Here is a 24702-nt window from a genome sequence, read left to right on the forward strand (position 1 = left end):
TAGTGATAAAATTTGTTAGTGATGTAACACTTTTAAGATGTTACATGTTACGATTTACATGTATCATGTTATTGCTGTAACTTGGTGATTTATTAATAGAACATGTTAATGATGTAACATGTTGTTGATTGAACATGCCATTGATTTAGAATTATGATTTTAGCCTACTGTTTTGACTTATGGAAATACCTGCCACAACATGTATCAATCAGATGTAAACAGTTTAACCTTGTGTACAGTAAACGTAATAACTCTTGTTGAAGTATGATAATGCATCACTGGCTCTTTCCCCTTGATACAGCCAGAAGACTTGAACTTGTTAATTTGTGTAATATCTTAGAGACTAATTTTACTTTGTTCAAAACCACTTTCATTTTCTCCTTTCACTTTCCTGTCTGGTATGTGTACAATGTATATGTTGCTGTGTGCATATGTGTGTAGATAACTAGTCTCCTGTGCCATATTGTCACATATCACACCTGTGTGTACTCTAGTTATTAGTGTATCTTAAGAAATTTTTGAAAAAAATTAGAAAACAGTTTTCTTATCTCTTTATATAAGGAATTGCAATTTTAAGCAAATGTGAAGATTTCTTCCACAGTATGTTTGAACTTACCGGTAAAGTGAAGCAGTTACCTCAGAAGAATTCTGAAGATGAATGAAACTTGTAAAGAATGCTTTTCATTTATTTCATTCATTTAAGTCTTTCAGTACTTTTCATAAGTAATTATTTAGGGGGAAAAATACAATGTGATATTTGGTAAACAATTAAAGGAAATAAAATACTTTCAAAGTTATTGTGTACTCTACTTGTAATTTTAGATGTGCATATATATCAATATAAAAGAATTTTAACATCTGCAGATTTTAAGGTACGGTTTCAATGATCTGTGCATGGCTCATCTCCATAAATTTAACTTAAGTGTGTCAAACTGTAAATCATGCTTTATAAGAACTCACCGGTAATTGGAATTTTTCTCTTACTGAATTGTCTGACGTCCTTACCATTCTTGTCCATTGGTCTCCTATGTCTGTTGGTCTCCCTAATTCAGACTACAGAGATAAACCAATTTCTTGGTGAATTTTGTTTTGACCATTATATAGGAAACTAAATATTTGGAAGTTATGGACAGCATAGAAACACCACTGAAGCATATAAGAAGTTGACCTTGGGTGTCCAAAGACTGAAACATAATCTTTACACTTTTAAGTGATTTTTTCATCACTTTATAAACCTGCATGGAAAACTTGAGGCATAAATGAAATTTTAGGTAACCTACACATGTGTATCTGTAGGATGATAGTGTGAAAATTTAATAAGAATTTAGAATAATAGAATATGATTCACATTGATAATTAACTAATTTTTAATGCAAATGCAGCTTGTGTGAAGTCCTCAAAAGAACTGTGAACGATAGTATTGTTCTCCCGACTACCTCCAAGTCAATTTTCAAAAGTTAACACATTTGAATGATTTTTCATGTGTACATAGATATTTACATGAATTTTCATAAAACATTACTTCTTCGGGAAAACAAAGAGAAATAATTCTATAATTTTGGTAAAACTTGTGTTTTTCACTATAGATATCAACGTAAAACGGAAAATATTTTTAAAACATCTCCCCCAAAAATTCCTTTTTACAGGTAACACGGACTGTCATTTCACAAATTCATACCATATGTTTACAGACCAAAAAAAACAAAACAAACAAAACAAAAATGCCTATTTTTTTTCTCACCAATTTCAAAGGGGTTTACAACTAAAACATTGTATTTTATTAATAATATATGTTTAATTTTATATGAGTAAAACATAAGAAAAGATTTAAGGAACGTTTATTCATATCCAAGAATATTTTAAAATGTGGTGATGCTTCAAAGCCCGATTTCAATGAAAAATATCGTCTACCCCCCTTATTTAAAGAGCTGGAATTAGGGGTTAATTAACGGTTTAACACTGGAATTAAAATTATCAGTCAATTACCATTGAACTGTTCTTTGCATTCAACAAAAATTTTACGGTAAAATTGCCATTTGTATGGAAATAAATGGGTGTAAAATGTAGGCGGGAATCGAGAGTTAGCGTGCGTAGTTCTTTTAACATAAATTCATGATAATGTGCACAAAATATCAACATCAGGGTGTAAAGAAAGGCCGAGGGGTGCATGGGGATTAGATATATTATACATGACGAACAATCCAATTTTTCCATATTTAATCTGCAGAATTATTCAAAAATAGTTGAAAGGGAAGGAAAATTTTTATCTTCAGTACTTTGGAAATCTTGAATACATTCCATTTTATTTTTTGTTGGGGTGGGGGGTTAATAGGACTTTGCCAGTTTATAATTTACTACTTCCATAACGAGGTAATCAAGAATTCTTCAGGACATTAAGAGCATGTATAATATTGCAGGTCTGAAGTATATAAATCAAAATTTAAAAGTTAGAATGTTAAGAAAAAAATTATTAAAGTTAAATGATACATTTCATTTTCAGCTGTATAATTTGTCTGACAAGTGAAGAGCTAGACATTACACGGTCTTTAGCAGTTCTAAGAGGAGTTCGGATCCCACTCAAATTTGGATTTTAAGTGTGATTAAATTTACATATTAAACGGTGAAAAACATGAAATTGGCCCCTGTTCATGGCCGTAGGAACCGGGGGGGGGGCACGGGGGGGCGTGCCCCCCCCCCCAATAATTTTGCCGATGTGCCCCCTCAATAAAACCGCCTGATAACCTTTTTTTTTTTTTTTTTTTTTTATTTTTTTTTTGCTTGTCAAGGAATATTTGGTAGTTGACGACCTTTTTTTTTTCTTTTTTTTTTTGCTTGTCAGAAAATTTTTAGTAGTGCCCCCTCAACTGTCAACTGAAAAATGTTTGGCTGTGCCTCCCCAAACTGAAATTGCTTCCTACGGGCCTGCTGTTACTAACTATAGTATCCCCACCCCCTTTGAAGTAGCTGAATTATAGCATGATTTTCCTCCAAGCACAGGCCATACTTTCTTCTTCTTCTTATTTTTTTTATTTATTTATATTTTTGGTAATACAAGTAAATTTTGCATAGATATGCATGGATTAGTTACAATATTCAGGAAGAAAAAGGTTCGGGATCGATATTTAGTAGAATCCATGACAGTGCGCATGCGCAAAAAATTAAGCGCTGTGTTCAAGTACAAAAAAATATTGAAAGGAAGAAAGGAAAGATTTTCAAATCAAAGACATTAGTTATCTGCGGATATAAAAGGTACACCTGACTTGCAGTTTGGGTATTAAGCCATATTTAAAAAAAATGCTGATTAATGAAAACATTCACTAATTTATATGGGAAAGAAAATGCTGAATATTCGGAAACGTATTGACGTGTTATTATTATTTGTATCTTATATTTTGGTGAAATATGACGTAAAAGCGATGATTAAATATATGTCATTTCATTATCAGTACTAGTTATAGTGAAAGGGCTGATTGTATAATGTATTTGTGCTTGGTATTTCCACTGCTGTACTGAACTGTTTTTACTCAGCTATCTAAAATATTTGTTGTCTTACAATCTTTAACCATTTTAGCTCGAATGTCCCTTTTTTGTTTATAGAATTTGATAAATTGATTGGCTATCATTAGGCCTATTGGATATCATTAGCTATCTTGGCTATTGCTGGTATATGCCTTCAACCACTTTGTCAGGGCTCAACATTAACTTGGAAAGAATTCTCTTGTCATTGAAATTGTTGGAAAATATACACAATAAACTAGACTGGTCTCGGTCTGTAAGAACAAATTTAATTCACTAATCAAAATCATCTTACTTAGATTAATTAGAGGGAAATGTAATAAATATTCCCTATAAATCAGCTGTTCCCAAAATCTCCAGGACAGGAATCAACACATGGTATCCTCCAGCTAAAAAAATTAGTGATGCAAGTTCATGCAACACATCTGGTAAATGGAATGTCAGACACCTCGGCCCAACGACACCTCGGCCCATTGACATTTCGGCCCAATGACATCTTGGCTCAGACGGGTCGGCCCAAGATTGAAGACAGGTCGGCCCATTCATAAGACACCTCTGTCCAAGCAAAATTTTACCATAAAATATATATTTCCATTGAATTTTGGGACTTGAATCAAATATTTGTTGAAAAAAGTACATGAATAAACTTTCAAGATTTTTTTTCAAAAGAACTTCCACGAGCACTTTGACGATTTTCAATGAATGAGAAGCCAGTGATGTTATAATTAAAGTGCTAAAAGATAAACAAGTAATATGCTGCGGCGCATCCTTTGGGGTTGGTGACCACAGGGGGTTAATTACGAGCAGAGTTAATTGGAAGATAGTAATTAAAGGCATATACATCTATTGAATATTTTCTCATTTATTTCTTAAGAAAAACACTTCCATTCATGAATTTATTATCGTCGCTTATACATAATTCGAGTCCGTTTTTTCTCTCTTTTTTTCCAAGATCCTTGTATCATGCAAAAAAAAAAAAAAAAAAAACCACACACACAAGATAAGACCCCTATTTTTTTTTTAATTTAAAACAATCGATTAACCTACAGAAAAAATAATCATAAAATTTTGCTTGGGCCGAGGTGTCTTTTATGTGGGCCGACGTGTCAACAATATTGGGCCGACCTGTCAGGGCCGAGATGTTAAGTGTGACGGGCCGAGGTGTCGTTGGGCCGAGATGTCTGTCTACCGGTAAATGATGTTAATATGGATGCATTGATGCATTAATTTGTTATTAAATAACTGCCATGCCATTTCAGCCACCTAAATGCTAAATTGATCATAAAAACGACTTTTCTCATGATAGTTGTCAATAATTACAGTCAAGGTGAGACTTAAACAATGCCACAAAGTGCACAAAAATGTCATCGATACTCCCTAGTTCGCTTTTAGGAAGAAATGAGCATTGTGACCCACTGACCTCTTTTTCTAATTTGTATCTAGGTTCAGGTTGAAATAAATAAGCAATGTGATGTATGTATAAATTATTTATTGCTTTTTAGGATGCTGTCATGAAGAGGAGGAGAAGATCTCTAAGAATCAGTCAGGATTTGGTATGGCTTTACATGAACATCTTTGATAAAATTGTATTAATTTCTTATTGATAAAGATCAGTATGCTGCCTTCATTCTTCTCTCACACTTTGACTTAGACTCTGCATAATGATAAAAGTAAAAACATCCTTTTAAAAAAATATAATGTTAAAAGTTCATTTAAGTAAATTGGCCCTTTTTGGTACAAGGTTTTGTGCCCTTTCAACTGGAAATTTTTAATTGAAAAAAAGTAATAAAACTTGGAAATATTGATGTAATATGTTTCATTGTAAAATGAAGACAATTATTTTGTAGACTTATCCTCTATGCACATTTTCATATAATCTAATTATGATTAACATGTCCAGCAGTGTGTTGATACAAGCAATTTTAATCTTGGATGATCAGGTGCATGGTTATTTCAAACACTAAAAATGGCACTGAAAATTCATGTGTATGTCATTTGAGAATTTTTGCCTTAAACATTTTAGGAAAAAAGAGTCAATTTTCAATTTGAACTGGGTCCTTTTACCTACCTGCATGCAAGGGATATTAAGCCCTGGAACGCATTATACAAAGTTCATAAATTTATAATGATTGTGGCTGATGCTTCAGATACAAATAAGTTGGTTAACATTACAAATAATTAACAATTATTCAGGTTATTAAAAGCAAGTTTTGTTTACAGGAAACATGTGGAGAAACTTTTGGAAGTGTATGGAAAGAACCATCACCTGAATCTTGCCGTGTGGCCAAATTGAAAGAAAAGAGACGAAGATCCAAAATATTAAATGCTGAGGAGTTGCTTCCCTTCAAAGTTGCAGAAACACAATCGAATACAACTGAAGTGGAACATCTAAACTTTCTTAATGTAGACATCCAGACAACCCCACTTTCAGAGGTAGAAGGAGCAAGATGCCCAGACAGAAGCATTGGTGATCAAGATAATCTTGGGATCACTCCAGTCAACATTACAGAAGATGTGCTGAACCCCTCAACAGAGAAATCTTCTTTCATTGATGACACACCTAGGAGCAGCACCTCAACTCCGCTGCCAAAAATTCATCCAGAAGTTTTTTCTACCCCTTTAGCTCCTCCACATTTATCAGACTTGCTGCCATATTCCCCTTCTCAACCCATTCTAGCAGATATCTCTCAATCCCAAGAAAGCAGTTCTCTGGTAAGCCCCTGTTCTCCAGCCTCTGACGTAGAATTTTTCACTCCCATGTCTCATATGAAGTCTCACCCATCCCAAAATGACATTTTATCATCAAGGAAGACAAATGGAACAAAGTTCAAACCAAAACAACTGGCTGCTGAATACTCTAATGAAAAGATGGATGGAATGAAGAATAAAGACAGGCTAGGAGACTCTGCAGCAAACTTTGCTAAAGTCTGTAAATCACTTGGAGAGAAATTGTTAATGCTAAAGAAAACAAATTCTTCAGAGGAGAAAACAACCCAGAGCTTGACTGGTATAGTGGAGGAAGATGTTGGATTTGAAAGAAAAGAAGAAAACAGTGAGATTGACCAGTCACTGAAAACTTGTATAAGTCCTGGAACTACTGATATAAATTTAAAAACCACTAAATCACCACAGAAGACCATGGATTCTTGTGTAGTTAGCCAGTCATGTGACAAGCTTATATTAGAGACTGAACAAAATGAAGAACCATTGGAACATTTATTAGGAAGCAATGATAAATATGATGGAAAAGACATTCAGTTAGCAGAATTTAGTGATTTGGATTTGAAACCATGTCTAACATCAGATATACACTGTCTTTCTAAGGCATATTCAGGGTCACCTCAACATAGTCAAGATAAGAACAGTGAAATAGAAGAGAAATCAAAGACTTTAAATAATAATGTGAAGAATGTAGAGATGCAGGAAAAAGGGCAACCACGAAAAAGAGGAAGGCCAAGAAAAACGTCAACAGACTTACCTACTTCTGATGCATTGAAACAAGTTGTTTCTGAAAATTTAGAGGAAAATATGAATTGTCTCATGAACATAGTAAATACAAATAAAGGCAGTAATGAAGCCAGTGTTACAAACTTGTCGAACTTGAAAAATGTACATGCATGTAATGAAATGCAAAATGTTGATATGAACATTGACTTTGTGGATCTAAGACAAGGTAAGGAATTAGACAAAGAAGAGTTAGTGTGCAACGAATCTGAGATAACAGCAACTGATGATTCAGCAGGAAGGTGTGGAACATTTTCCCCAGTACTGAAAAGGCACAGAGGACGTCCCAGAAAGAAATCCTTGGACAGCAAGTTGGTACAAATTGGTGGAAATTCTGCAAGTCATACAGAATGTGATGTAAAGACCTGTGAAGATGGACAGCAACAGGAAGAGCTATTAGCCAATGAGAAGAAATCGAGAAAATTACGAAGAAAATCTCTGTACATATTCAAAGCTTCTTTGGAAGTGCCATGTAGTACAGAACTGAGAGAAGATTCTGCAGAGGATGTCAGGGATTTCAATAGCAGTCAGTTACAGAAAGAGCCAAGAGTAGAAGAAAAGAAGCCAAGTAATTCACAAGATAAAGCTTTGGAAAATTTAAAAGATTTTAGGGACGAGTCATGTAAAGCAGACCTAGAAGAAGATTCAATGACAGAAACTGGGAATATGAAGTGCCAAAATAGTCATCTACAGGAGGAGCTGAAGAGAAAAGAGAAGAAGCCAAGAAAATCTTTGGAAACATTGAAAGACTGTAAGGAGGAGCCTTGTAAAGGAGACATAGAAGAAGATTCTACGACAGAAAATGGAAATGTGGAGTGTGGAAATAGTCATCAACAAGATGAGCTGATAGCCGCAGAAAGGAAGTCTAGAAGGTTACGCAGAAGATCTTTTGAAATATACAAAGCGTCCAGGGAAGAACCAAGTGAAATTGAGCTAAAAGAAGAATCAAGCACTGAAGACACAAAGGATTTTGGAAATGTTCTGAAGGATTTAAATGGCACAACAGCTCCTGCTAAAGCTCCAAGGAAAAGAAAGAAGTCAGATTCAGAGGAGGACATTGTGAAAATTTATACTTCCAAGAACTATGTAGCACCTCAAGTGAAAGCTTTGGAGACCATTTCTGAATCTCCCACAATTGCAAAGCAGGCTAGAAAGTTGAAAAGAATGATTGAATTTGGAAGTTTATATCATGTACCACCTATTAAACAAAAGAAAAGACAACAGAAAGCAGTCAAAAGGGGATGGGACCAGAGAAAACTGAGAAAAAATAAAATTTCAGATGACATTGCTCAGCAGAAGTTGCAGAATATTTGGAATGATTTGGATAAAGACTGACCAATACAATAGCAATATGGAAAAATTAGTATTTTATTCTTGGTTCTCCTAGTTTCTTAAGAATGTAGAGTGAAACAAGCAATAAATCTATGTCTAGGTGATTTGTGCTACCAATTTTGAATTTACTGTGGAATTATTTTACCTCATGGGGGTCACTGTTTGTGGGACTGGGTAAGCAAAATTTTACTGGTTTGTGTGGAGTTTATTTTGTGGGTAACTCGTTAATACGCAAGATTCAATTTATCAATAGTTAGAAAAATCAATGTTCATGGGCCATAATATATCCATCTGTAAAGGTGACCCACGAAATCCATGAGCACTGGTCCCTCACGAACGATGATTCCACGGAATGCATGTTTTTAGGATAGAATTTCTTAATTGTGTATCAAATATTTCTGATCTTAGTATCATTTTAAATATGTTGCAGCTACATGTATAAGGCTTTGTAACCCAGTTTTAGTGTTTTACAAAGAAAGTATTATATAAAACAAGACTGCCATAGTTGTATCAGCTTTTCATTTTGTCGTATATTATGGTGTATAATGTGGGAATCCCATCTATTAGCATTTTTCACCCTTAGCACAAGAGATTGAAATTTACAGTGCATACAGAATTTTGTGTCTGACTACATGTATTTTGTGTCCACCCCTGCAGAGTTACAGGGATGAGTGAAAATACGCGCAGTCTAAGACAGAGAGATAAACAGAAAACGATAATATTTGGGGTTTCAACAATGGAAGCTGTGTTTAATCTTGATTAATAAATTATACCACGCAACAAGTTGCGCGGGGGTATAATGTTTTTGACCCGTCCGTCAGTCAGTCAGTCCTGTTTTTTTTTTTTTTTTGTCAGCGCAACTCCTCATAAATCGCTGCACAGAATTTCGTCAAACTTTGCAGATATTTAGAACACAATGTGTAGATGTGCATATTACCAGGAAATTCCGATTCCATTATATTTTCTTGGAATTTCAACACTTTTCAACTTAGATTTTTGGCCATATCTTGAATATAGAGATGAACAGTTTGTCAGCGCAACTCCTCTTAAACCGCTGTACAGAATTTCGTCAAACTTTGCAGATATTTAGTAAACAGTGTGTAGATGTGCATATTACCAGGAAATTCCGATTCCATTATTTTTGCCTTAAGAGTTTTGCCTATCATTGAAGAAACTTTCCAGCTAGGTAATAAAGAAATCCAGTGGAATCAGCAGATCCCTATTGATTTTGAGATCAAAATATTAATGATTTAATTAGCACACACACACACACGCGCACAAAATCTTGGATAGTTGTCAACCCCTCCCCCTCCCCCCCCCCCTTCCCCAAATTGTTGCTTTGCCTTTAATGATTTCATAAGTACAGTATATAAACAAATTCATATGACTACATCATAATTTTGTTTCCATCAATTATTTAAATGTGTAAATTGTCATGTGTTGGACATAGACTTACACTCATAAACGAATCGAAATCACAGGAATTTAAATAACGTATAATGTATAGATTCCATTATTTATCTAGAAACTTAAGCCCAATTAAATTTGTAACGTACAAAGATTTGAATGTCCGTATATGCAATAAGTTTTGATGTGATGATTTTTTGCAAGTAATGCCCCTTTTTGAATTATACTGTGTATTTAAAATGCACTGTGCCATTCATTACGTGTTGCATTGTCGAGTTTTCGGGGAGCGTGGGATATGTGAGCTTGCTCACTTTTTCTTTCATTTTCATTAATTTTTCATTATTTTCATTAATCTTAATGAAGTTTAAACACTTCAGTCTAAATATGCATTATTTAGCAAATTTGTGCTGGAATAAACAAACTTAATGTGTATTTCAAAAGGATGGAAAAACACTTATCCCTATGAGGTACCGTTTTAATATTTTTAAAGTATTTTCTGATATCGGAAAATGCAAGAGAGGCCAGTGTGAGAGGTAATAATATGGGGTTAAAAAATAGATAGTTTGTTGATAGTCTGCATGGTGATTGTAATAAATGGGGGACATTAGAAACTAGACTAGTTATTATGTTGATCCTGAGCATCCCAAGTCTCCTGCTTATGGACAACAAAGCTTCATCTTATCAGTTTATTTTCCCTCTGTAGATCCTCTAAATTGTTGTATTGTACTCAGGTTACCGTTAAGGCCATTTGGCCTCTTGTTGATATAAGAAAATGATTTTCTGATATCAAAAACTCAAATTCTTGGTATCAGAATTAATTTTGATATCAAGAATTGGAACTATTAATATCAAGAATTATTTTTTTTGATACCAAAAAAATACAAAAATAGCCTCATATGATGAATTGAATTTTTGTTCTACATTGTATATCAGCAGAGGAACTAAGTGCAAAGAAATGATAAACAAGGGTGCTTCTTCCAAAATTGTTTGTTTGTGGCTCCTGATTCAGGGTTTCTTGTGTTTGGATGGGACTCTATTGATCATATATAATAGTGAAACTGCATTACTAGTAAATCTTTGAAAATTTCTCTGCTCCTGAGTCTTTAGCAGACTAACTTAGTGCAAGGTTATGATGAACAAGTGTTTCTTAGAAAATTGTGAAATTTATGCCCCCCCCCCCCCGGGTCAGAGATTCTGGTGTGACGACGGGGTCTGTTGATCATGAAGTGAAGTGCAAATGATGAGTGAGAGTGCCTCTTCCAAAATTTAGAAATTTGGCTGCTGAGTCAGGGATTCTGGTGTTAGGGCAGGGCTCTGTTGATCATTTAGAGAAAATGTTTTCAAAATTTCTTTGAAAATCTTATCTGATCCAGCAGGCATGTTCACAAAGCAATCTTAGGACTACGATGTGTCCCTCTTAGGACTACGATGTGTCCCTAAGAACGTCTTAGGAAATATCTTAGTCTTAAGTCAGTTTCTCGAAGCTTTCCTAAATCTAGGACCTCATCATAAGTTTGTCCTAACTTTAGGATAACATAAATCATATCCTAAGATCATCCTAAGTTTGTGGTGATGGTTATTTTTCTGAGTATCGCAAGTATAAACGACAATTTCGCATTCCTCAACAGTCTGCGTATTAGCTGACATGGCCGTAGGAACCCGGGGGGGGGGGGGGGTCACGGGGGCTGAAAAGAAACTGTTCGCACTCAAAAACCTTCTTACATGTAATGGGGGGGGGGAGGGGGGGGGCTCGTCCATACTGCAAAAGAAAGTGGGGGAACAGCCTTTTAAAAACAATCCATATTAAATTAACAGTAAGAGACTATTTTCGGAAAAATAATGTGGGGTCAGTCCCATCCCCTCTCCCGATAAAAAAAAATCATACAAGTTTTATGTTTAAGGGACCAAAAGTGAAAATTCTATTATTTTTATCTATCGCCTTGATATAAGTAAATCGGGGTATATTGTTTTGATTTACATATTTTAAAACTGTTGAGAGTTCCAAGACTCGGGGATTAAGCATTAAGCATTGCCTTTAAAATTAAGAAACATTTCCCTGGTTGAATACTATAGTACATGTTTTCGAACCCTGCATTTCATTTTTTTTATCCGTTTATTCTTCAAAAAATAATTCAGACTTTTATAATACTGTACGTCATATCATAAGCTTCATTGTGGTAAATTACTGAATTCAAGATTATTTTTTATCTTTTGAGTTATCCAACATATTGTAGATTATTGCTGAAACACCGTTTTTAAAATAAAAATCTTTCACTTTGATAGAAAAAAAAAATCGCTGTTTCGTTGCGACTTACATGGGGTATGAAATATTTCATTTATAATTCTAATTAAAGATGTAAACATTAAAATTATACTGAAATCATCATGTAAATGGATAAATTTTTGTTATGTAATACAGAAGTTTTTTTGGCTGCAAATGTCTCCCAAATTTTATATGTATTTAGAAACAATAGTATTCACCGTATGTTAGGATATCCTAACTTAAGATGTTCCTAAGATACCGTCGAGCTACATCTTATGATATGTCCTAAGTTGACCTTAGGATGTTCCTAACTATCTTCCTAAGTCATATCTTAGGAACAATCTTAGGACGTATCTTAGGAAAGGTTCGTGAACATGCCTGCAGGGTATTAAGCGGACAAACTTGATTTGTCAAGGGTTCTGGTGTTAGGATGGGGTCTGTCGATGATATACTGAAAATGCCTTAATTACTTGAAGATCTCTGCCACTGGATATTTAGCAGGCAAACTAAGTGCATGGTTATGATTAGCAAGAGTGCTTCTCGCAAAATTGAGAAATGTATGGAAGGAATTTAATAAAATAACAAACTTGCTGAACATTTTCTTCCCATTTTATTGCTGTTATTATGTTGGTGTTTACTTATTAGACATAACACTCCGCTATTTCCACGTATGTTTTCGATTCCGTCCTATTACCAAAGCATGCTTGTAAATAATCGTTATTCTGTAGTTCATCTGTACTTCTATAATGTTGTCCACTCCCCGAATTCATGCACATGATATCTAAGTATGCGTCGTCTGGATCCATGCGATCTACTCCGTATGTATCAGAGCACGTTTTTCTGGATTTCTGTAAGTGGGCATATGTGTCCTCCTGTGTATCGTGTCCTGATGTAGATGCGGTTTGTACTGTTCGACGTCGACTAAGGGGAAACCTATAATCAATCCATTTTAAAGAATAAATGTGTATTTAAACAGAGACGTAAATTATTATTTATGTCTCTGATTTAAATAATTAAAAGCATATTGAAAAAAAATCACAAAAAAATGATTTGTTTAATTATTTCTACCTGATTTTTTTCTTTCTGAATAATATCAGGACCACAAGAAGTAAAGTAGTTGTTGATGTAATCGCAAAGAAAACAGCATCTAAAGATATATAGACAAAAAAAGTTCATACTTCAAGCAATCAAGTTAAATCAAGTATTTAATTTTCTTTTTATAAAGACATGTTATTTTATTCGGTTATAAACTTATTCATATTCTTTATAAGAATATTACTTCAGTGAAACTACTTAGAAAGGGGGAGAAAAAAATTAAAGAATTGAGATGAATTATCTGAATTTTAGAAATTATATATATAGGATTCGTCTCAAACCACGGTCCCAAGTCCGCAGACTAATCTCTTTCCTACCCGGAAATGGGAGAGAATCCTACATTTTGGTCGTGGTTTGCAACAATGATGAAATAAAATAAATATAAATCTCACAGATATTTAAGCTAGTGCTTTCTGGAGCTTTGGGTTCTGGATAGCTGCCATCTTCAAAAGAGAATAATGCATATGCATAAGTAAATATTTCTGTGTTTGTACTTATTTTTGTTAAAGAAAATGAATAGAAAAAAAAATTATAATTACCTATAAGGACATTGACTTCTGTTGATGATTCTGCGTTCAGGCCCTTCACCATCACTTTGGTGTAGTAACCTGTTCTCAACTTTGTTTCAAGGAACGCTAAAGTTATTTCATATTCTACAACTCTTGCTAATTCTGTTGAAGCAGTTTTTGTCAGGCTTGTCGCTTTTATTTTTCTTGTTGTTTTGATTGACACAGTTTTTGACGTTATTTGTTTCTTTAGCATATTGTTGTGTGTTGTCTTTATTGCTGATGGCCTTTCCCCCATCCTTGTTGTGTGTGTTGTTGGTATTTTAATAATCATCATTGTTGTTGTCGCTAGAACTGGTGGACCTGGCTTTAGTTTTGTTATCGTTGTTGTTTTTGGTATTCTGTTTGTTGTCCACGGCATTTGTTTTACTGTCAACGTTGTTTTAACCGTATTTCGTTCTGGGACACCAGGAAAAGAAACTGAAAAGTCAAGTTTTCTAAAAGTTCATTAAAAATTCAATACTATTTAAATGGACTTTAAGAAATATTTTAATTTAATGAAAATTTATTTTTTAAAATAAAATTTTAGTTGGTGTATTCACGTTTATTCAAGATGATCAAACTGAAGTATTCCCTAATTGTGATTCACGATATTTGGTCTATTCAGAAGTTGTAATAAAAATTATCTTTTGATCCAAAATAAAATCATAAAACCGGCAGTATATAAACATGATACATTATGTTGCACATTGTTTTGAGCATAGAAAAAATCTAAATATAATCAAGAATTAATGTTTACACAGATGCATTTCAAATGATATTCATTTCCCTCATGGTACCAAACAACTTGTTCCGTCTCAAACTGCAACGTACCAACAGCATGACAAGCCTTATTATTTATAAAATAAGATATCTCTTAAAGTTACAGAGATATCTTTTATTTTAAACAGATATTTTTTTCTATAAATAGAAAAATATCTGTCTACTTACAGATATGTTTATCTTAAAAAGAGATATTCTTTCACTTAGAGAGAAAATTCTTTCACTTAGAGAGAAAACTCGTTTACTTTGAGAGATATCTCTTTCACTAAGAATAAAGAGAGATTCATGTACATTGTATATTTCTTTTACTTAGATATATCTCTTTAAGTCAGAGAGATATCTCTTTCACTAAGACTAAAGAGAGATTCATGTATATTTCTTTTACTTAGATATATCTCTTAAAGTCAGAGAGATATCTCTTTCGCTAAGAGAGAGATATATCTCTGTAACTTTTTAGGAATAAAAAGTTAAAGGGCTTTCCATCCAATAGCCCTTTAAAACATGGGGGGAAATTTTAAAACATTTACACGTACTAAATTACACGTTAAAAGAAAGTTACATGTATCTGCTATACTTGTTCGACTCGTGCATGGGTTGGTAGGAGTTTATAGTGTGTGAGTGTCTTTTAGTGCTTCTCGTAGCGTTTGCTTTGATTTGAATTGTAGTCTTAATCTTTCAAAAAAAATAATACCATTCCAAAACATTGAAAACCCCTTCGCAGTAAATCTGTCATCGGTTATAAAGGAAATCCGTATCATCCGTCCCGTAGCAATTATATTTATACTTTCTTTGCCACATCTGTGTAGAAGAGTATGGCAGCACGGTTCTATTTCCTTGATCTAAAAATATATTCATTCAAAATCAAAATACAGTAGTTTCCAATACCTTGAAAAATAGTTATCTGCATGCTGTATGGAGCTGCAAGTATGATTACCTATGAAGATGCTGTACACAAGTTAAAAGGAAATTATGTTTGAAATGCACAGTACATATATCATTACAACTATACACATATTAGTTCCTAATAAATCTAGGGGAAAAAAACCCAAACTTTTGTTGAATTGCTATTTAGTTAAAGATATCACGCCAATTTTCAAAATTATTTTTAAAATATATGATATACAAATTCATTTAAGTAAAATTTGGGCGAACGGTGACCAAACTGCATATGAAGCTCTAGAATTACCAGTAAATCTCAATTATAACAATATTTTCTTTGATATTTCATCAAACATTAATGTATACTTTATGAAAAATCTCCACAATATGCAAAAATATCAGATTGAAATTATTTGTCTATGAAATAGCATCCACACACCAAAGAAGGCAAAAATGATAATTTTCTCAATTATAACATAATTTTCCCATATGAGTGGGTCTCCTCCCTTTTTTTTTTTGAAAGTTTATCCTCAAAGTTTGCGTAAAAATAAACATTTTTGGTTAACAAAGGCATGGAGCAAAGACCCACTATACCTTAAAATTACACTTTTATATCACAACATTCGTGTTTTTCCGAGAAATACCTGAAGCCCATTTAGTCAATCATATCACAAACATGATTTAAATGCAACTACAATGTACTTCTCAGGAGCAGTATAGCGTAGTGGTTAACGTATTATTTTCGAAGAAATTTAAATGTCCAGCTTTTTTTATTGCTAGGGTTCGAACCCCCCCAAATACCACATTATTTTTTTTTAATAATAAAATATTTTTTTCTAAGAAAATTTTCTGCAGAAAAATTTTGTTTCTCTTTATTTCATAAATTTCAATAATAAGAACTTTACTCTAAATACTAATATTTCAAATTGAATATGATTTTTATGCATCTGAAGCTATAGGCAATCTGCACACCTTTTTCGCCCATCTTCTTTATACGAACATTTTTTTTTCAACCAATAAAACATCATCGTTAATGCATGTAATAATTTTTAAAAAACAAAAAAAACATGCCTCAAGGTAGTCATCACAGGGATAATAGTCGTGTTTCTTGATATCGAAGTCAGGAATGGAAAAATAAATTTTGGCCAGTTGGAATCCCGTTGAAATGACCCAAGTGTAATTTACGTTATTTGGGTAGTTTGCAGGATATCCGGGAGACGTTATGTTTCCATTGGTGTCGTTTAGATACCTGAATGTTGATATTTGCAAGTAGTTACCTTAAAAGAAAAAAAATATAAAAAGTTACATTATCAGAAATATGTGAACATGTTTAAACAAACACACAAGTTATACACTATATAACAATAAATTCATTTTCCACTCATGTTACATTGAATTTCTCCATTGCCAGCATCATCTATCATCTATCAAATGTAAAAGGACTTTAGATAATACAAAGACACAATTTGCTTAGAAAGAAAATAATAATAAAACAGGTGATGAAAATTTCAATTTTTTTTTTTTATAAAAAAAGTTAAACACTTATTACCTTTCAAATTAGAAATAGTCGCAACAACAAACAAATGAATATTTTTCCACATTATGCTTCCACAATTCAGCCGAGAAAGAATCACACGGAAATAAAATTTTTGACTCCTCCGTAGAAATGTACACATTAGTCTACAGTACATGAAGTCGAGTTCAAAAAGACACTTATTGTAGAATTAATTGATTCGGTCAAATGTCGGGGCATTTTTTTAAAATGCACATGTGCATGTACGAGTATATTTGAACTGCAATCAAAGTAAAGGACCTACTCTCAAGAGAAAGAAATCTTATAGTTACTATAGAAACAAAGAAATGGCATTTTTGTTGATTAATCAAAAAAAGTTTGAGATGGCCTTTCAGTGAACATTTTCAATAGTAAATAATAATGTTTAAAAAAAAATCCCCCCCCCCTCCCCGATTCTACGTGTCTGCTACATAAGTCCTCTAACGCCTTCGATGGTTACAGGTCACGTGATGACTAGAGTTCCGGCTAAAAAAAAAAAAAAAAAAAAAAAAAAAAAAAAAAAAAAAAAAAACAGTTACTTTTCTAATACTGCAGCAATGACCTTGTATTAAATTCTTCACAACAGAAAGAAATCGTGAGCTTTTTGTGTGTTTACAGTTTTTTTTTAACTGCACTGGACATGTGCAATTTTTTCTTTCACACCTTTGCAATTGCTATATCTTAATTCCTACAAAGAATGCACTGTCAAACATTGTAAATAATAAGTTTTCTTAAAACTCTTTTGATCCTAGACAATTAACTCAGTTACAATTCTGATTTATACGGGTAACACATTAGTTTGAAGAAAGGAAAATATCTTAAAGATTAGAATATACATGTACATGTATTAGGTTTAAGTAAAAAAAAATCGTATCAATGTGTGAAACTTAAAATGAGTATGAATAATTTGATGAAGCACAAATGTGCACAGGTTGCATTTTGCAGTTCTATGCATGTATATTCAGATATATGTACGTGCATTTGCTTTTATTGCCTGAAACAAGCAGAAGATTTCTCTTAGTGAGTAACCTTATCATATGTAACATTAACCCACCACCACCCTCTAGAAATCTCGAATTTATATCTATCTCACAAATGCTCAGTTGTATTCTTTTAAAATTTGCATAAGGTAACTCTGGATGTACTCAAATGATCTCCCTTTGAACAACGTAAGTGCAACGATCATTGGAATGAAGGATATGTTAATGCAATGGGCTCAGTGAAGCGTTCTTCTTGCAAAACAAGTACTGCTCAAAGACTACAAAAATTACCTTATATTTTAACCGTGGTAACAGGTAAAGATAAGGTTATTTATTCTTCGTGAAAAATGAATCAATTCCGTAAGAGATTTACTGATAATTAATTAATACATTAATACAAAATGATTTTTTTAATAATTCATTTCATGATACACTTTGAATTTTTTCTTTTAATTTCAGTAATAAATAAGATCTTTAACATTTGTTCAAAATGTTAAAGAAATAATATTTAATCCAGCAGACTGGAATATCGCTAACAAATGTATTTATTTATAGAAACAAACATCGATATTTAATAAACAAAAACTCTAGGAATCAATTATCAAGTAGGCCGTCACCATAACTCCCAAACACAACTTAAAAAAGTTTTTTAAGTCAAAAAATTAACAGAGAGGAGCACTTTCAAACAATTCCCACACATTTATAAAGAAATATGTGATAATGGCTCCGAGAAAAGAGCCCAGCTGTTGCATTACGCCAATCCAAAGAAGTGCCCTACGTCCTCCTCTGCGGAAGATGTTAGCTACGGAAACTCCAGAGTAAGTTAGAAAAATACTCGCCAGTATCCACGACAAAATCTGGAAAGCACAAACATTTATAAATAAATATGTCCTCAGAAGAAAAGGAGTATTAGCTTAAATATTTAAATTATCCAAATGTCTCCAATTTTGCTTTTCAAAAATATGGTATTTTGATATATAAAATAACAAGTGTCTCCAGGATTGAGGAAGAATAGAAAAACAAATCTAAATATTATTTTTTTTTTAAATCTTCAATGTGAAATTATCCTTTTATTTGCGAATACGAGGCCCCTGGGCCACATCTCTCACCTGAATCACTTTGACCCTGCTCTTCTTTATCAGCGGATTTTTTGAAATTTCCGCTATATTTAATTTTTTTTTAAATTTGATGCCATGTAATGAACTAAATATAGCACTACGGGAGCTCTGTCCTAATAAAAGTTGAATCCACACAACACTGGGATGCTTTAAAATCAACATGGCCTTGCTGTGGAAGAGCTTTCCCCCCTGTAAAAATGGTTCGAACAAACTTGATTCTACTCTATACCTGAGAAAGCCTCCATGTAAATTTGACTTACAATGGCTTTGCTGTTCTTAAGAAGATCTTTTCCCCTATATATTCCTAGGTAAATCTTTGATCGCTATTATAGCCCGACCCCACCTCTGGAGGTCATGCTTTGAAAAACTTAAATCTATACACTATGTCAGAAAAGCTTTCATATAAGTTTCATCTTTGCTGGCTCAGTGGTCCTTGAGAAGAAGATTCCTTAAAGATGCCACCATATTTTCACCATTCTTAATATCTCTCCTTGGATGAGGCTGTGACTCTTCAATTGAACAATCTTTAATTCCATTTACGCAATGATGCTTTGTTGCAAGTTTGGTTGAAATTGGTCCAGTGGTTCTTTCGAAGAAGTCAAAAGGGTTAAAACTTTACAGACGGTCGGACGGAAACAGACGGACACCAGACAAAATGTGATCAGAAAAGTTCACTTGGACTTTCAGATCAAATGAGCCAAAAATAAAAAAAGATGTATTTTTCTTTCTTGTCTATTTCCAAATTGCATTATTTGAAACCTATAATTGAATAGGAAAAGTGAAATTTAATGAAATGAAACAGAGATGCAGTTTACAAGTTCAAGGATAATTTCTAAAATAATTTCTAAAAAATATTCAAATCCAATGACACCACATGAAGTTGGAAAACCTTTAGTTTACATGCAGAATACATGTACTGGACTTCTTAAAATCCTAAGGTTTGATCCTCTCAAATCTTTTTTTGTCTAAAAGTTGTTTAGCACAAAAACTTCAAAGCTTTTTTTTTATATTTCATTGCTCGCACAACTTTTATAAAGATTTTTTAAATTGAAAGACATACGTACGACTAGAAATTCCCCTGCAAATGTCCCAACAAGCACCGGAGTTGGGCTCGCTGACGCATTGTAAATAATGTATACAGCTGAAAGGATGCCGATGGACGTACATGTCGATATAACGAAACATGAGGAAACAGTTAAAAACATAGCGGCGAAACAAGACAGTGGATTTGCAATCAAAGATAAAATTACTGTCAAATGATATGTATGTAATCCATACGGCAAACTTGAGAAGGTGGCTATTGATGGCAACACTGTATTTTTCACGCCATTTATAATAGCAGTTATTATCAAATAATAGTAATATTTTGGTGAACGATCAGAAAAATTTTCTGTAGCATCTATGTTTGATTTTTCCATTAGGGATAACTCTTCAACTGCAATGAAATGTTTTGAGTTTTGGTTCTTGTAGTCTGAACGGTGAAGGCTTTCATGTTCCAATATTTTGTTGTCTGCATGATTAAACGCATAGGCACACTTGCAATAATTAGAATAATTTAAAAAAGAAAATGCAGTTCCACTTGCAAAGACCATACAAGAGAGGAACAGGAAAAAATCCCGCACGGAAAATACAGGGTCATGAAACTCTAGTTGAATTATATAGTTAGTTAGATTAGTAGTTGAGTTGATGACGGATATGTTTTGGCAAGAATATGACCCGCTTCCTTGAATGAAACCAACTACTCCTGGCACCAGACTGCTCATTCCTTCACCAATAAAATAAACTGTGAGATAAATTTCTTGAAATTTGACCATAAATGGCAAGAAAACCACTGAAGTTGTACAATCTACAAGAGCCAGAAACCCTGTCAGCGTCAGTAACCACGTACTTCTTTCAACACCAGCAATGTGACTTGTCGAATCCCAGAAGAACGCCAGCAGTAAACAAGCAATGCACCCGATTCCCAGGATGACATAAACGACGACTGTATCACTCAGCCTTCCTGGAGCTTTAGTGCGCATGAGCGTTACGAACAGTGGTCCAATGTTTGCTATCTGAGTTATGATAGAAATATAGGACACTAGTTTCCATCCCTCGGGAAGACGTCCATGTGTGATCAGTAGTGGGGACTCTGCCCACAGTCCGTTAATGTCGATCCAAGATCCAATACCGAAAATCACCACTGTCATACATACTAATGAGTCAATCTGCAGCCATTTACAATGCTTCTTTTCCATGATAGCCGTGACTTTGGAATGAAAGATAAACACCTAATCGAAGCATTTTATGATTCATTCCATGAACGCATTAAGAAGGGATATGTCGTGGAATACATTATTTAGTCTAAAACATGTATAAGTGTTGCCAGCAGTTGGTTAATTACATGTATTTAGATAAGACATTTGTATATGGGCAGCATTTCATCATCGCAACCCCACTTCCTAAACTTCAGTGGTATGCCACAAGGTATAGAACTATCTTGAACGTATTGCATTTTCATCCTTTCTGCTTGGGTTAATTGCCAACTTAAGCGCCATCCATACCATTCGACCTGTTCAAGTTTTACTCTTGAGAACATCTAATCCAGCGATCAAGCGAACAGTGATGTTAGAGGAGCCGTTCTAGCTCATTTTCGCTTTATAAACAGACACTGGACATGATAACATGAAAATACTATCTTAATATGGACTTTAGGTCTTTTGAAAGAGAGCATAAAACTGTTGGACCAGTAAATGCTGGCGGCACACTGTAGAACTGCCCTGCACTGGTGATGGTCCTTAGCTTACTCTATGCGTATAAGTCTCTAAGAATTACTTCTTCTATACATAGCTGCTGACGTCTAAATGAAAATGTCTCGCTGAGACGTTAACTTTCAGTGATCAATTATTAACTGGATAATCACAACAATGGGGTAAATACAGTTAAATGCGCCTTATTATTAAATACAATTAAAACCAAAATAAGAATATTAAAGAAATAGATTTTATTTTTGTGTTGAAAAGCCACTTTTTTATTTAAATCAAATGAGGTAAATGTGTGGAACCTCTAAGCAAATTTTTCAACTAGTATATACTTGAACTTACAATTGGTTCACACAAAATATCATAGTGTTTAAATCGATGTAATTTCAATGACTCTCAACCAGTAATCAATCATGAACTTCTTGAACAGCAGATTATCCTATACCCTTCCCCCTTTTCTTTGAGGACTATGAACATAGTATTGAAAAGAGTGCGTGTTTATTTGTTTTGAACATATTTTATTGACAATCAAAAGGATCAGAAACAAGTTCTATCAACTTACTAGTTCCCCCTTTTTAGATAGGCTTCTTTACTTTTTTGCTGTTTTTATCTGTTTGTTTTGTTTTTTCCCTTTCCTTCCTTCCTTTTTTTTTAATGTTCCCCCCTCCCTTTTCAAATTTCTGGATCCCCTGGATAAATACAAAGACACAATGTTCGCTAATATGAAAAAGCTTTCAAATTGTTTAAAATAGTATCCTTTGTATTCAAATGAAGCTTGTAAAGAGTAACAATAGATGCATGCTGATCAACTAATTAGACGTATATTATAATTGATAACGCTTGCAAAATGTCTCTTTATATATGCTTTTTCTTACACAAAGGTGGAATTGGATGATTGAGAATTTATTTCCAGACTCAATAAAAGGGAAAAAAAGTGTCCGGGAAATAGTGCTCATCCAGTACTGTGCGCCCGATTTTTATCTTACTGAAATTTTTTAAAGGTCGTATATATAAATGCTCAACGACCTAAATGTAATTCAAGTCATGGATGCATGCTGAACAGACAAATCATCTTTCTAAAGAATTCGATTTCTCTTCTAATATTGTGATATATTATTTGCCTAGGTTATCTTTATTGGGAATTATAGTTTGTACAACGAATGTTAAAAATGTATAATTATCTAAACTAGTATTAATTGTAACGGGGACCGTTACAGATGTTCCCCAAACGCTCCCCAACTTCCATTTGGTGTCTTATTCCCTGTAAGCTTCATTAAATGAGGCAATCAAGTATATTGGGGTTTTTTTTACGCATTACACTCGCGCGCACGGGCATGCATGTACAAAATGACCATGTCAACTTGTCTACACTTTTAATACATCTTTATATTCAAATTTCATTGAAAGATAAAAAAAAATTCGGCTATATTAAGTATATCTATCATTTTACGCATTGCAAGTGCGCGCACGTGCATGCATGTCCATGATGATCATGTCATCTTGTCAACACTATTAATATATCTACATATTTTGGGTATCAAATCATTTCATCAAAAAGTATAAAAGTTACAGCTATATCAAGTATATTGGTCATTTTAGCATTGCATGCGCGCGCACGTGCATGCATATGCATGTTGACAATGTCGTCTTGTCTTCATTTTTAATATGTCTATATATTCCGAGTATCAAAGCATTACATCAAAAAATGTAAAAGTTCTGGCTATATCAAGTATATTGGTCATTTTACTCATTGCACGCGCACGCACGTGCATGCAAATGCATGCATGTGGGCACTGATCATGTCATCTTGTCTATACTTCTAATATATATTTATATTCTGAGTTTCAAAGCAATTCATCAAAAAATGTACAAGTAAAGTCTATATCAATTGTATTGGTTATTTCAATCAATGCGCATGCGCACACGTGCATGCATGTGCATTCTGACCATGTCATCTTGTCTACACTATTAATATATCCTGATATCCTGAGTATCAAAGTATTTCATCAAAAGATATGAAAGTTATGGCTATATCAAGTATATTTGTCATTTTACTCATTGCACGCGCACGCACGTGCACGCACGTGCATGCATGTGTGCGCTGATCAAGTCTTCTTGTCTACACTTCTAATATATATTTATATTCTGAGTTTCAAAGCAATTCATCAAAAAATGTACAAGTAAAGTCTATATCAATTGTATTGGTTATTTCAATCAATGCGCATGCGCGCACGTGCATGCATGTACATTCTGACCATGTCATCTTGTCTACACTATTAATATATCCTTATATTCTGAGTATCAAAGTATTTCATCAAAAGATATGAAAGTTATGGCTATATCAAGTATATTGGTCATTTTACTCATTGCACGCGCACGCACGTGCATGCACGTGCGCGCAGAATGACCTTCGTTCCGCAAATCTACATAACATTCCTACTAACCCTAAAAAGGTTTCAACTCAATCAGATGTATAGTTTCGGAGATCACTCACGGACAAAAAAGTACCCAGGAAGAAAAATAATAATAACTAGACTCTTGTTGCCATGGCAACAAAAAAGTCTTCCGTTCTTCTAAATATGTAAGAATTTGCTTTTTTTCTGTGTAAAAAACATACATATCATATTTACTGTGAAAGAAAAAAAATAACTGGAAAAAGTTCATTCAGTACTTAAGGTACTTTGATTTTCATTATCAATCTTGTATATTACATTTGGCACCTATAAGAGATAAACGTATATCATTAGCAATTTAAAAAAAAAAATTGTTTGCAATCATTTCTAAGACAAACAAACAGACGAACGAACACCGTACTATTATAAACTTCATTGTGTGTATATTTTGGCATAATTGTGATGGTGTTATAAAAAAATATAATGAATTAAGTTAGTATCACACTAAACGTAAAGTCACTGAGTTTTGTAAAGTTATAATATCAAGATTTGACGGCATACCTCTAAGACAGATTATTCAATTACAGTAATTCT

General features: G+C 33.5%; 3 protein-coding genes across 4 annotated transcripts in view; 1 reads left to right on the top strand and 2 right to left on the bottom strand.

Annotated features, from left to right (window-relative positions):
- LOC133205829 (uncharacterized) overlaps positions 1 to 8856 on the top strand; it is a 115123-nt gene extending 106267 nt beyond the window's left edge. The window contains exons 1-3 of one of the 2 annotated variants that reach the window (XM_061341715.1): positions 3226 to 3249; positions 5019 to 5069; positions 5737 to 8856. In XM_061341715.1, coding sequence (XP_061197699.1) covers positions 5028 to 5069; positions 5737 to 8355 — 2661 coding nt within the window. In that variant the 5' untranslated portion in view covers positions 3226 to 3249; positions 5019 to 5027 and the 3' untranslated portion in view covers positions 8356 to 8856. Of the gene's footprint in view, positions 1 to 3225; positions 3250 to 5018; positions 5070 to 5736 lie in introns of those variants that run through there. The other variant, XM_061341716.1, reaches the window with a different exon arrangement.
- Positions 8857 to 13453: 4597 nt separating this feature from the next.
- On the bottom strand, positions 13454 to 14090 carry LOC133204658 (uncharacterized). The gene is made up of 2 exons (XM_061340405.1): positions 13657 to 14090; positions 13454 to 13560 (listed from the first exon to the last, which is right to left on the bottom strand). The coding sequence occupies exons 1-2, from the start codon at positions 14042 to 14044 to the stop codon at positions 13454 to 13456; spliced, it is 495 nt and encodes a 164-aa protein (XP_061196389.1). The 5' UTR covers positions 14045 to 14090.
- A 4285-nt stretch (positions 14091 to 18375) lies between these two features.
- Positions 18376 to 21211, bottom strand: LOC133172520 (riboflavin transporter 2-like). Its single transcript, XM_061307423.1, has 2 exons — positions 20039 to 21211; positions 18376 to 18713 (listed from the first exon to the last, which is right to left on the bottom strand). Exons 1-2 carry the CDS (start codon positions 21209 to 21211, stop codon positions 18519 to 18521), a joined length of 1368 nt encoding a protein of 455 aa, XP_061163407.1. The 3' UTR covers positions 18376 to 18518.
- Between the last annotated feature and the right edge of the window lie 3491 nt (positions 21212 to 24702).

This window comes from Saccostrea echinata, unplaced genomic scaffold (genome assembly GCF_033153115.1).
Source record: "Saccostrea echinata isolate AGI-Se365-2 ecotype Australia unplaced genomic scaffold, CSIRO_AGI_Sech_v1 ptg000054l, whole genome shotgun sequence".
NCBI classification, from domain to species: domain Eukaryota; kingdom Metazoa; phylum Mollusca; class Bivalvia; order Ostreida; family Ostreidae; genus Saccostrea; species Saccostrea echinata.